Raw genomic sequence first — 12584 nt, 5'->3', positions numbered from 1 at the left:
GTGACCCAGAAACTCTGCCAGGCATCTATCCAAGAGAATTAAAAACGTATGTCCATACAAAGGCTGTACATGGCAGTATTATTCATAATAGCCAAAATTTAGAAACAATTCCATCAAATGTGAATGGATAAACAAAATGTGGTCTAGCCATACAATGGAATATTATTCAGCAACAAAAAAGAATGAAGTCCAAATGCAGTGGCTCACACCTGTAATTTTTGCACTTTGGGAGGCTGAGGTGGGAGGATCACTTGAGCCCAGGAGTTCAAAACTAACCTGGGCAATATAGGGAGACCCCATCTCCACAAAAAGTGTTTTGAAAAAAGAAGGAGCCGGGCGTGGTGGCTCACGCCTATAATCCCAGCACTTTGGGAGACTGAAGCGTGTGGATCACAAAGTCAGGAGTTCAAGACCAGCCTGGCCAAGATGGTAAAACCCCGTCTCTACCAAAAGTACAAAAATTAGCTGGACACAGTGGTAGGCGCCTGTAGTCCCAGCAACTTAGGAGGCTGAGGCAGGAGAATCGCTTGAACCCTGGGAGTAGAGGTTGCAGTGAGCCGAGATCATGCCAGTGCACTCCACTGCAGCCTAGGCAACAGAGTAAGACTCTGTCTCAAAAAAAAAAAAAGAAGGAATGAAGTACTGATACATACTACAATACAGATAAACTACAACACAGAAAAACATGGTAAGTGAAGGAAGGCAGATGCAAAAGGCTATATATTGTATAATTCCATTTATATGAAATATCCAGAAAAGGTATATCTGTATAGACAGAAAGCAGATTATTGGTTGCCTGGAACTGGGGTTAGAAATTGGGATTGTGTGAAAATAAGCAAGGGGAATCTTTTTGGAGTGATGAAATGTTCTATAACTGGATTGTAATGATAGCTGCAGAACTCTGTAAATTAACTTTAAAAATCAATGAACTGTACACTTTAAACAGGTGAATTTTATGGTATTTAAATTGTACTTCAGGCCGGGCGCAGTGGCTCACGCCTGTAATCCCAGCACTTTGGGAGGCCAAGGCAGGTGGATCACTTGAGGTCAGGAGTTCAAGACCAAACTGACCAACATGGTGAAACTCCATCTCTACTAAAAAAATACAAAATTAGCTGGGCATGGTGGTGCATGCCTGTAATCCCAGCTACTTGAAAGGCTGAGGCAGGAGAATCACTTGATCCCAGGAGGCGGAGGCTGCAGTGAGCCAAGATAGTGCCATTGCACTTCAGCCTGCACAAGAGGGAAACTCCATCTCAAAAAAAAAAAAAAAACAATAAAAATAAAAATAAACTGTATCTTGGCTGGGTGTGGTGGCTCACTCCTGTAGTACCAGCACCTTGGGAGGCCGAGGCAGGTGGATCACTTGAAGTCAGGAGTTTGAGACCAGGCTGGCCAACAATGGTGAAACCCCGTCTCTACTAAAAATACCAAAAATTAGCTGGGCGTGGTGGCACATGCCTGTAACACCAGCTACTCGGGAGGCTGAGGCAGGAGAATCGCTTGAAATGAGGCAAAGGTTGCAGTGAGACGAGATCACGCCACTGCACTCCAGCCTGGGCAACAGAGTGAGACCCTATCTCAAAAAAATAAATAAAATAAAATAAAATAAAATAAAATAAAATAAAATAAAATAAAAAAACTGTACCTCAATAAAGCTGTTAAAGAAAAATAGTTTGGACATATATGTGTTGAGTGAAAAATAAATACATTAAAAAAAAAAACAAGGCTGGGGTCAGGCTCAATGGGTCAAGCCTGTAATCCCAGCACTTTGGGAGTCCAAAGCGGACAGATCACGAGGTCAGGAGCTCGAGACCAGCCTGGTCAACACAGCGAAACGCTGTCTCTACTAAAAATACAAAAATTTGCTGGGCATGGTGCACGCCTATAATCCCAGCTACTCGGAAGGCTGAGACAGGAGAATGGCTGAAACCCAGGAGGTGGAGGTTGCAGTGAGCTGAGAAGGTGCCACTGCATTCCAGCCTGGGTGACAGAGCAAGACTCTGTCTCAAAAAAAAAAAAAAAAAAAAACAACAAAAAAACAGATATAGTTCTTTACCATCACAGAACTCACAGTCAATTGTACGAGAAACACCTTACTTCATATAATCACATATATACAAAATAACACAAGTGCTACAAAGGAAAGGAACATAGCATTATAACTTGAATGAAGACATCCCTGGGGAAAATTCCACTTTTACTAAGATCTGAGGGATGAGCAGAGGTAAACTAGGAAAAAGTGGAAGAAAGATAAATCCAGGAAGAGAGAATAGTATGTGCAAAGGTATTGTGTTAAGAGGAAGTACGGTAAGAAAGGTATTTATTGAAAAGTTATATCGCAATTCTGAGATGATTTAAGATGAACTTTGATTATAAATTTCTCTTTTATAAACAGCAGTTAAAGTTTTGATCATCTTTCTCTGTCATTTTCCATTTTCCTCTTCTGATCCCCTAATTCCATTTAACAAATGTATTATGCATGCATATACACACGTGTATACATATCCATAAATATATGTTACCTGACTGCTTCCCAAACACAATAACACTTTTCTCATTCTGCAGTATTTCCTAAGCACAGGCTTTAAGAATTAAAGCTAAGCCGCTCCATACTAAGCTGCTGTGGAGACATGGCATGGTAGAAAGGAAAGAGCACGGACCACGGAAGGAATCTAGTCCCCTCGTCCATCACTCATTAACTGTATTACAGCAGTCTCCAACCTTTTCGGCACCAGGAACTGGTTTTATGGAAGACAGTTTTTCTGCGGACTAGGTTGGGGGATGGTTTCAGGATGCTTCAAGTGCATTACATGTATAGTGCACTTTACTTCTATTATTATTACATTATACTATACAGTGAAATCATCATACGACTTACCATAATGTAGAATCAGTGGGAGCCCTGAGCTTGTTTTCCTGCAACTAGATGGTCCTAACTGGGGGTTATGAGAGACACTGACAGATTATCAGGCATTAGATTCCCACAAGGAGTGAACAACCTAGATCCCTTGCATGCACAGTTCACAGTAGGGTTCGCACTCCTATAAGAATTTAATGCCTCCGCTGATCTGATAGCAGGCAGAGCTCAGGTGGTAATGCGAGCAATGGAAAGTGGCTGTAAATACAGATGAAGCTTTGCCTGCTCGCCCAGCACTCACCTACTGTGTGGCCTGATTCCTAACAGGCCGCAGAATGGTATTGGTTGTGGCCCAGGGGTTGGGGACCCCTGCTGTATGGCATTGGGAAATTCACTTATTAACCTGTGAATTTGTTCATCTGGTTACTATTTAAAAACTCTCATCGGTGGCTCAAGCCTGTAATCCCAGTACTTTGGAGTCCAAGGCAGGTGGATCAGTTGAGGTCAGCATTTCGAGACCAAAGTTAGCCTGGCTAATGTGGTGAAACCCCGACTCTACTAATAATACAAAAATTAGCTGGGTGTGGTGGTGGGCGCCTATATTCCCCGATACTCAGGAGGCTGAGGCAGGAAAATTGCTTGAACCTGGGAGGTGGAGGTTGCAGTGAACCGAGATCATGCCACTGCACTCCAGCCTGAGTGACAGAGTGAAACTCTATCTCAAAAATAAATAAATAAAATAAAAACTCTTATCTCACAATCAAATGGTTAGTTTTGTTTTACATCAAAAGAACTTAGCTCCACGTGGATGAGGGCAACAGCGGGCCATCCTTGGGAATGTCGTATTACTGGTATTTAGTCGGAAATTATCCTATTGACTTTCTTGCCCATCCTATGCTGTACTACTATATCATTTGTGCCACAAAACTTGGCACTTCATCATCTACACTTTTATACTTACTGTACCATCTGTCTAAGCCTATTTTCTCAACTATAGTCTTTGAAGGCAAAATATCTACTTATTTTGTATCCCCAATATTATTTAGTATGGGTCTATCCAAACACACTGATTATTGTGTTAAGAAAATGTAGGCCAGGCACGGTGGCTCACGCCTGTAATCCCAGCACTTTGGGAGGCTGAGGCGGTGGATCACAAGGTCAGGAGATCGAGATCATCCTGGCTAATACGGTGAAACCCTGTCTCTACTAAAAATACAAAAATATTAGCCGGGCCTGGTGGCGGGCGCCTGTAGTCCCAGCTACTCGGGAGGCTGAAGCAGGAGAATGGCGTGAACCCGGGAGGTGGAGCTTGCAGTGAGCCGAGATCGCGCCACTGCACTCCAGCCTGGGTGAGAGTGTGAGACTCCATCTCAAAAAAAAAAAAAAAAGAAAAGAGAAAAGAAAACGTAACAACAAAAGAAAATGTTTCTTTTCCATGTAATTACCTATACATAGTAGGTACTCAATAACATCTCTGGCTTTTGTTATTGCCTATTAATTCAATTCATTTTCTAATAAATATTTATTAAGAGCCTATTCTATAGAAAATACTGTTGTAGGCAATGAATAAAGCATGGGGGTTCGGGCCCTCATGGAGTCTACAGTCTGATAAAGAAGGCAGATTATAAGCAAGTAAACAACTAAACAAACAAAAGAATTACGATTTGTGAAGGCAGTATGATAAAGAATCAAGGAAGTGATGTCAGCAACAATGGCAGATTATGGATACAATGACAAGACCAGAAGGCCGGGTGCCGTGGCTCACGCCTGTGATCCTAGCACTTTGGGAGGCTATCATTCCACTCCACTCCAGCCTTGGCGGCAGAGCAAAACACTGTCTCAAACAAACAAAAAAAGGCTGGGTGCGGTAGCTCGGGCCTGTAATCCCAGCACTTTGGGAGGCCGGGGCCGTGGATCATGGGGTCAGGAGATCAAGCCCATCCTGGCTGACAGGGTGAAAACCTGTCTCTACAAAAAATAAAAACAAAAACTTAGCCGGGCGTGGTGGCAGGCACCTGTAGTCCCAGCTACTTGGGAGGCTGAGGCAGGAGAATGGCATGAACCTGGGAGGTGGGGCTTGCAGTGAGCCGAGATTGTGCCACTACACTCCAGCCTGGGCGACAGCGTGAGACTCTGTCTCAAAAAAAAAAAAAGGCCATGGGATAGGATATGATAGTAGACAGTATCTCACTTTAGTCATATACAAAAAAGTCTTTCTCGGCCGGGCGCATGGCTCACGCCTGTAATCCCTGCACTTTCGGTAGCCCAAGGCAGGCAGATCACCTGAGGTCAGGAGTTCGAGACCAGCCTGACCAACATGGCGAAACCCCATCTGTACTAAAAATACAAATATTAGCCAGGCGTGGTGGGCGTCTGTAATCCCAATTACTCGGGAGGCTGAGACAGGAGAACTGCGTGAACCTGGGAGGCGGAGGCTGCAGTGAGCCGAGATCACACCACTGCACTCCAGCCTGGGCGACAGAAGGAGACTCCGTCCCCAAAAAAAAAAAGGTCTTTCTCCAGCGTACAAAATGAAAACTGCAAAAAATTTTTTCATTAAAAAATGTCACCGGGCGCAGTGGCTCATGCCTGTAATCCCAGCACTTTGGGAGGCTGAGGCAGGCAGATCACCTGAGGTCGGGAGTTCGAGGCCAGCCTGACCAACATGGAGAAACCCTATCTCTACTAAAAGTACGAAATAAGCTGGGCCGTGGTGGCGCATGCCTGTAATCTCAGCTATTCGGGAGCTGAGGCAGGAGAATCGCTTGAACCCAGGAGGCGGAGGTTGCGGTGAGCCGAGATTGCCCCATTGCACTCTAGCCTGGGCAACAAGAGCGAAACTCCGTCTCAAAAAAAAAAAAAAAAAATCATCATCTGAAATTTGGAAATACTAAGAAAGTTTTAGCAGGGCATGGGGCATGCACCAGTAGTCCCAGTTACTCGGGAGCCTTAGTTGGGAGGATCACTTGAACCCAAGAGTTCAAGGCTGCAGTGAGCTATGATCGCATTACTATACTCCAGCCTGGGCAACAGACTGAAACCTCATCTCTTAAAAAATATCCATATAGGCCAGGCATGGTGGCTCATGCCTGTAATCCCAGCAGTTTGGGAGGCCGAGGCGGGAGGATCACTTGAGATCAGGAGTTCAAGACCAGCCTGGCCAAAATGGTGAAACCCCATCTCTACTAAAAATACAAGGCTGGGCGTGGTGGCTCACGCTTGTAATCCCAGCACTTTGGGAGGCCGAGGCAGGCGGATCACGAGGTCAGGAGATCGAGACCACGGTGAAACCCCGTCTCTACTAAAAATACAAAAAAATTAGCGGGGCGTGGTGGCGGGCGCCTGTAGTCCCAGCTACTCGGAGAGGCTGAGGCAGGAGAATGGCGTGAACCCGGGAGGCAGAGCTTGCAGTGAGCCGAGATTGCGCCACTACACTCCAGCCTGGGTGACAGAGCGAGACTCCGTCTCAAAAAAAAAAAAAAAAATACAAAAATTAGCCGGACGTGGTGGCACATGCCTATAGTCCCAGCTACTCGGGAGGCTGAGGTAGGAGAATCGCTTGAACCCGGGAGGTGAAGGTTGCAGTGAGCCGACATCGCGCCACTGCACTCCAGTCTGGGTGACAGAGTGAGACTCCATCTCAAAAAAAATAAATAAAATAAAAGTAAATAATATCTAGTCTAAAGAGCCATTTCACTCATGGCTGCCTTAATTCTCAAAGGTAATTAGTCTTACAACATTCTGTGAGGTAAGGGACAGGGATAATTTTACTCCAGGTTCTAGATAAGAACAAGAGAATAAAAGAATGTGGGTGCTTCTGTCTAGGCCTCCTTCTCTGCTGTTCTCCAACACTCCACAGATACTCTTCCATGCTTGGTGATGAGAACTACCTCTTATTTTTTCCTTCCATTTCTGGGAGAATGATCTATTCTTACCTCTTCAACCATATTCTCTAAGAGGAAGATTCTCAAATCTATATATCCAGTTCTGAAAACTTCCAAAGCCATGATATAATTGGTTAACCACTATTTTTACTTAGAAATTCTCACTATCCCTTAAAATACATCAATATATCTTAAAGTAATTCCCACTTCTAAATTCAGTTATTGACAATGGCACTTCTCCTGCTCTGCAGTTAAAAATACGGTAATACTACTAAAAATACAAAAATTGTCAGGGCATGGTGGCTCATGCCTGTAATCCCAGCACTTTGGAGGGCTAAGGTGGGTGGATCATGAGGTCAAGAGTTTGATGTCAGCCTGACCAACATGGTGAAACCCCGTCTCTACTAAAAATACAAAAATTAGCCGGGCATGGTGGCACGCACCTGTAAACCCACTTACTCGGGAGGCTGAGGCAGGAGAATTGCTTGAACCCCGGAGAAGGAGGTTACAGTGAGATCACGGCATTGCACTCCAGCCTGGGCAACAAAGCAAGACTCTGTCTCAAAATAAAATAAAATAAAATAAAAATACAAAAATTAGCTGGGCCTGGTGGCAGGGGCCTGTAATCCCAGCTACTCGGGAGGGTGAAGCAGGAAGAATTGCTTGAACCCAGAAGGCGGAAGTTGCAGTGAGCCGAGATCCTGCCATTGTACTCCAGCCTGGGTGACAGAGAGAGACTCCGTCTCAAAAAAAATACTGTAATAACCTCTGACTTCACCCTTTGTTTTCATCCCTCTCATACCTAATTAGTTCCCAAGTCCTGTGATTTTCCTTTTGAAATATTTCCATCCTATCCCTCTGCCATCCTTCCTCTCCTTCCCATTGCTACTTAGTCCAAACCGTTACCACCTACACATCTAGACTGTCACAACAGCTTCCTGTCTGATCTCTCTGGGTCTCTATCTACTCATATCTTCTACTCATGTTAAAATAAAATTAGATTTTGTTTTCATCCAGTCACAGCAATGCTCAAGAACCTTCAATGGGCTGGGTGTGGTGGCATGTGCCTGTAGTCCTAGCAACTTGGGAGGCTGAGGCAGGAGGATCTCTTGAGCCCAGAAGTTGGAGGCTGCAGTGAGCTATGATCACGCTACTGCACTCCTGTCTGGGCAACAAAGCAAGATCCTGTCTTAAGAAAAACAAAAATAAAAAAACAACAAAATCTTCAGTAGTTTCCCAGGATCCTCAGGAAAGAGTCCACCCTCCTGTGGATAAATTTCAAGGTTCTGGAAAATCTCTCCCCTGGGAACCTGTGTAATCTTATCTTCCTCTATATGTTGTTCCCTGTAACCTGACTTAATAGCACTCTCTGAAGTCCTCTGCTCCGGTCTACTTCTGTTTTCACAATGGTACTCCACCTGAATGCATTTTCTCCTCTACTCCAACAAAATCCTAGCTACGGTTCAAAATTCTACTTACTTTAGTTTTACCTCATCTTGGAAGTCTTCTACTGTCAGTTTTGCCCAGACTGAGATCTCCTTTTATTCAAGAAACATTTTTAGAGTCTAATATAGACAAGGCTCTAAACAGATACAAAGATAACACCACTATTCTTGACTCCCTACCGGCTTTCTTTTCCTTTTTTTTTCTTTTCTTTCCTTAACACAACTATTAATATTCCTGACTCCAAACCAGCTTGCTATATTTATTTATTTATTTAATTTACTTACTTACAGGATCTTGCTCTGTCAACCAGGATGGAGTGGTGCAATCATAGCTCACTGCAGCCTTGACCTCCCAGGCTCAAACAATCCTCCCACCTCGGCCTCACAAGTAGCTGGGAGTACAGGATCGTGCACGATGCCTGATGCCCAGCTAATTTATTTTTTATTTTTAGTAGAGACAAGGTCTTGCTATGTTGCCCAGGCTGGGCTTGAACTTTTGAGCTCAAGTGATCCTCCTGCCTCAGCCTCTCAAAATGCTGAGATTAGAGGTGTGAGCTACTATAATAGCCAGCCTACTAGCACTATCTATTGAGCACTTAAAATGTGCCTGACACAGTTTAAATGCTTTATACCTAGTACCTAATTTGATCTTTTAAAAAATCTGTGCCAGGTGCAGTAGCTAACATCTGTAATCCAGCATTTCAGGAGGCTGAGGCGGGCAGATCACTTAAGCCCAGGAGTTTGAGACCAGCCTGGGTAACATGGGGAAACCCCATCTCTACAAAAAATTAGCCAGGTGTGGTGGTTGATAGAGGAGGAGCACTGTCATCTCGGACAAACACCAAGATGTTTTAAGGAGAGGCAGGAGAATTGCTTGAACCCAGGAGGCAGAGGTTGCAGTGAGCCGAGATCATGCCATTGTACTCCAGCGTGGGCGAAACTCCATCTCAAAAACAAAACAAACAAAAAACCTGCTGAGCTAAACGCTTACAAGCCAATGCTAAAGTCAACACTAAAAATCAGAATAACTGTTATCTTTCCTCTTCCTTGATTTTTCGTAGGCTAAATGACAAGGCCTCAAACCGCTCTGCCACTTTATATGCCTAAAGGCATCCACATTTACTTACTATTCCCTTTTTTTTTTTGAGGCGGAGTCTCGCTAAACCTCCCTTTACATGAGCAACTCCCCATTACGCCACAGACCTGACTTTCAATGTTTTAATATACTTTCTCTAATAATAGTGCTCCAGCTGACTACTGATTCTACTAAACAAAATTATTGATACTGCCTTTACCATCCCATACTTGGTCTGCCTTATAGTTGGAATTACTGAGTGCTCAATATTTTTTGGTTCTGCAACTAAAAGGTAGTGCCCCCTATTCCCTATCCCCATTTTCAGGATGTCTATTATTATTGTATAGAAAAAGAATGTTAGCCACCTTCATAAAGATAAAACAATGTATCACAGAGCACTTATGATTCATATTCATCCTACAAATTGGCTTATTCTGAAGCACTTACATTATTACTGTGAAGATAGTCAATTGCTCGAAGGATCTGGAAGAGGTATTTTCTAAGTCGTTTACTCTCTAGTCCATGACAATAATGTTGTAACTCATCTAATACTGTGTGGTCAATAAATTCAAATACCAAATGAATTTTCTTTTTCTGTCTAAAAACTTCAATCAGATTGACCAGGTTTTCGTGATGAAATTGCTATTGACAAAAGAAACAACACAAATTTTTAATTATTTCAAGCCTAACAATTTGTACATACAACATGTATAAATTTTGAAAAGAAACAGTCATATTCTTAGCTTTGTTCCATGCATTTCTTTTTTTTTTTTTTGAGATGGAGTCTTGCTCCGTCACCAGGCTGGAGTGCAGTGGCACAATCTTGGCTCAATGCAACCTCCGCCACCCCACTTCAATCAATCCTCCTGCCTCAGCCTCCCAAACAGCTGGGATTACAAGTGTGCACCACCATGCCCAGCTCATTTTTGTACTTTTAGTAGAAACAGGGTTTCACCATGTTGGCCAGGCTGGTCTCGAACTCCTGACCTCGGGTGATCCTCCTCCCTCGGCCTCTCCAACTCCTGGAATTGTAGGTGTGCGCCATCATGCCCAGCCTATGTTCCATGCATTTCAACTGAAATTTCTCAACCAATGTGCTTCCATTCCTATTTTAAGAAAATTTAATCCATTTTATAATCAATATTTATAGGACAAAGTGAGATATATTACTTTATCTCAAGTTGGCATTTGGTTGCTTATTAAAAGAATTTAATGTACTATAACTTAGTATTCTGTTGAAAGATATCCTGCTATTTTTAAACTTGGTTTGTGGTTAAATTTAACACGCAAAATTTAAAAGGCCCTTATGTTTTCAAATGAGCATGGATTTCAACACGATTAAGTATGTGATCTGAATTTATATAAATTAATTATTCTCTAATTTTAATCCTAAACTCTAGAAAGTAAACCATAAGTTCTAGGGAGCATCATAAATTCATTAGACTATATAACAAAAGAACACCAAAATACGTGCAAAATCTTCAGATATGTGAACTACCAATTTACAACCAAGTAGTTCCCAAACCATGTCTGCATGTCTGTCGCCCAGGCTAGAGTGCAGTGGTGTGATCTCAGCTCACTGCAACCTCCACCTTCTGGGTTTGAGCGATTGTCGTGCCTCAGCCTCCTAAGTAGGTGGGATTACAGGGGCACGACACTATGCCTGGCTAATTTTTTTTTTTTTCTTTTCTTTTGAGACGGAGTCTTGCTCTGTCGCCTAGGCTGGAGTGCAGTGGCGCAATCTCGGCCCACTGCAAGCTCCACCTCCCAGGTTCACGCCAGTCTCCTACCTCAGCCTCCGCAGTAGCTGGGACCACAGGCGCCCGCCACCTCACCCGGCTAATTTTTTGTATTTTTTAGTAAAGACGGGGTTTCACCGTGTTAGCCAGGATGGTCTCGATCTCCTGACCTCGTGATCCACCCGCCTCGGCCTCCCAAAGCGCTGGGATTACAGGCGTGAGCCACTGCACCTGGCTTTTTTTTTTTTAATTTTTAGTAGACAAGGGGTTTCACTATGTTGTCCAGGATGGTCTTGAACCCCTGACCTCAAGTGATCCACCTGCCTCGGCCTCTCAAAGTGCTGGGATTACAGGCGTGAGCCACCGCACCGGGCCTCATGTCTTTTTTTTTTACAATATAGCATGTTCTAACTTTACTTTCCATTCACATTGCTGCATTTTAGCAAGGGTCCTCAGACATTTTCCAAAATTCCTGAATTGAACTCCCAACAGACCTATTTTTACTCTTAGTCCTCCAATCTATTCTGCACAATAGTGGTAGATGAAAATTTACAACATTTCTTTACACTGAATTCAAAACCTTCACGACTTTCCACCTCTTAGAAAATCAAGTTTTGACTCCTTAGCCCAAAAGACTTTAAAATCTACCTCCAATTTACTGTTCTAATATACCTCTTTCCAATTCTGCTCAGAAAACTCTACAGGCAAATGTCTTTGCTCTTTTTCCTTTCCACTTTCCACTTTGCTCTTTATCCTTTGTCCTTCTTTAGTCTCTTTTGAGTTTATGTTGTTCCTCTAACCTAGAACACAACAGTTTCTCCCTCTTATCTAAACCCTCCACATCCTTCAAAGCCAAATTCACGTCCCATTTCCTCAAAAACCTTTCCCTACCAGGGAAAGGACTTTGTGTTGATTCCTTGGCATTTATTATGAGCCACTTTTTATTCAGTATGATTTTTATATACTCTCCTTTCTGATTAAATTATAGAAGTCTTTAAGGGCAGGAACTATCTTTTACCTCCTTATAGTCTCAGTACCTAGCACCATGTCTTGCACATAGCACAAATTTTTATTAAGTATTATACTTGAATATTTCTGAATAATTATTAAACAATATTGAAATAGCTTTTGTTACATACCCCAAAACACATATATCTTGTATCACTATAAAATTACAAAATGTAGACAAGATAGAGTATTACACTTGTTTCTACATAATATGAATCAGTACATGTGTGAACTAAAATATTTTATGCAATTTTTTATTCCATAACAATTTTTCTTTTGACTTAGATGATTAAGGCAAAAGGAGCAAACCTTTAGAAACTTTATTTCTCTCATCGCAATTTTGTTGACAGATCGTTCTGGTCTCTCATAAAATATCTTAATGGCTACTATCTGCCCAGTCTTCTTATGTTTACATTTCATGACTGTTCCGTAACTTCCCTCTCCCACTTTTCCAAGGGTTTCATACATCTCCATTTTCAAGCTGGGCTTTTACTACTTTATAGAAATAAAGAAAGAAAATGGAAAATGTTAAACGTTTATACTTTTATTTATTTAAACTAGACAATGCATATC

General features: G+C 42.6%; 1 protein-coding gene across 1 annotated transcript in view; it reads right to left on the bottom strand.

Annotated features, from left to right (window-relative positions):
• The window catches only part of CDKL3 (cyclin dependent kinase like 3), a 145388-nt gene that overhangs the window by 131281 nt on the left and 1523 nt on the right, over positions 1-12584 (bottom strand). The window contains 2 exon segments of the mRNA XM_063611651.1: positions 9712-9906; positions 12321-12506. Of these exon segments, the coding sequence (XP_063467721.1) occupies positions 9712-9906; positions 12321-12485 (360 nt within the window). The 5' untranslated portion in view covers positions 12486-12506.

This window comes from Symphalangus syndactylus, chromosome 11 (assembly GCF_028878055.3).
Source record: "Symphalangus syndactylus isolate Jambi chromosome 11, NHGRI_mSymSyn1-v2.1_pri, whole genome shotgun sequence".
NCBI classification, from domain to species: domain Eukaryota; kingdom Metazoa; phylum Chordata; class Mammalia; order Primates; family Hylobatidae; genus Symphalangus; species Symphalangus syndactylus.
Note: the sequence above shows the minus strand (reverse complement) of the source record. Positions and strands in the feature narration are given on the sequence as shown.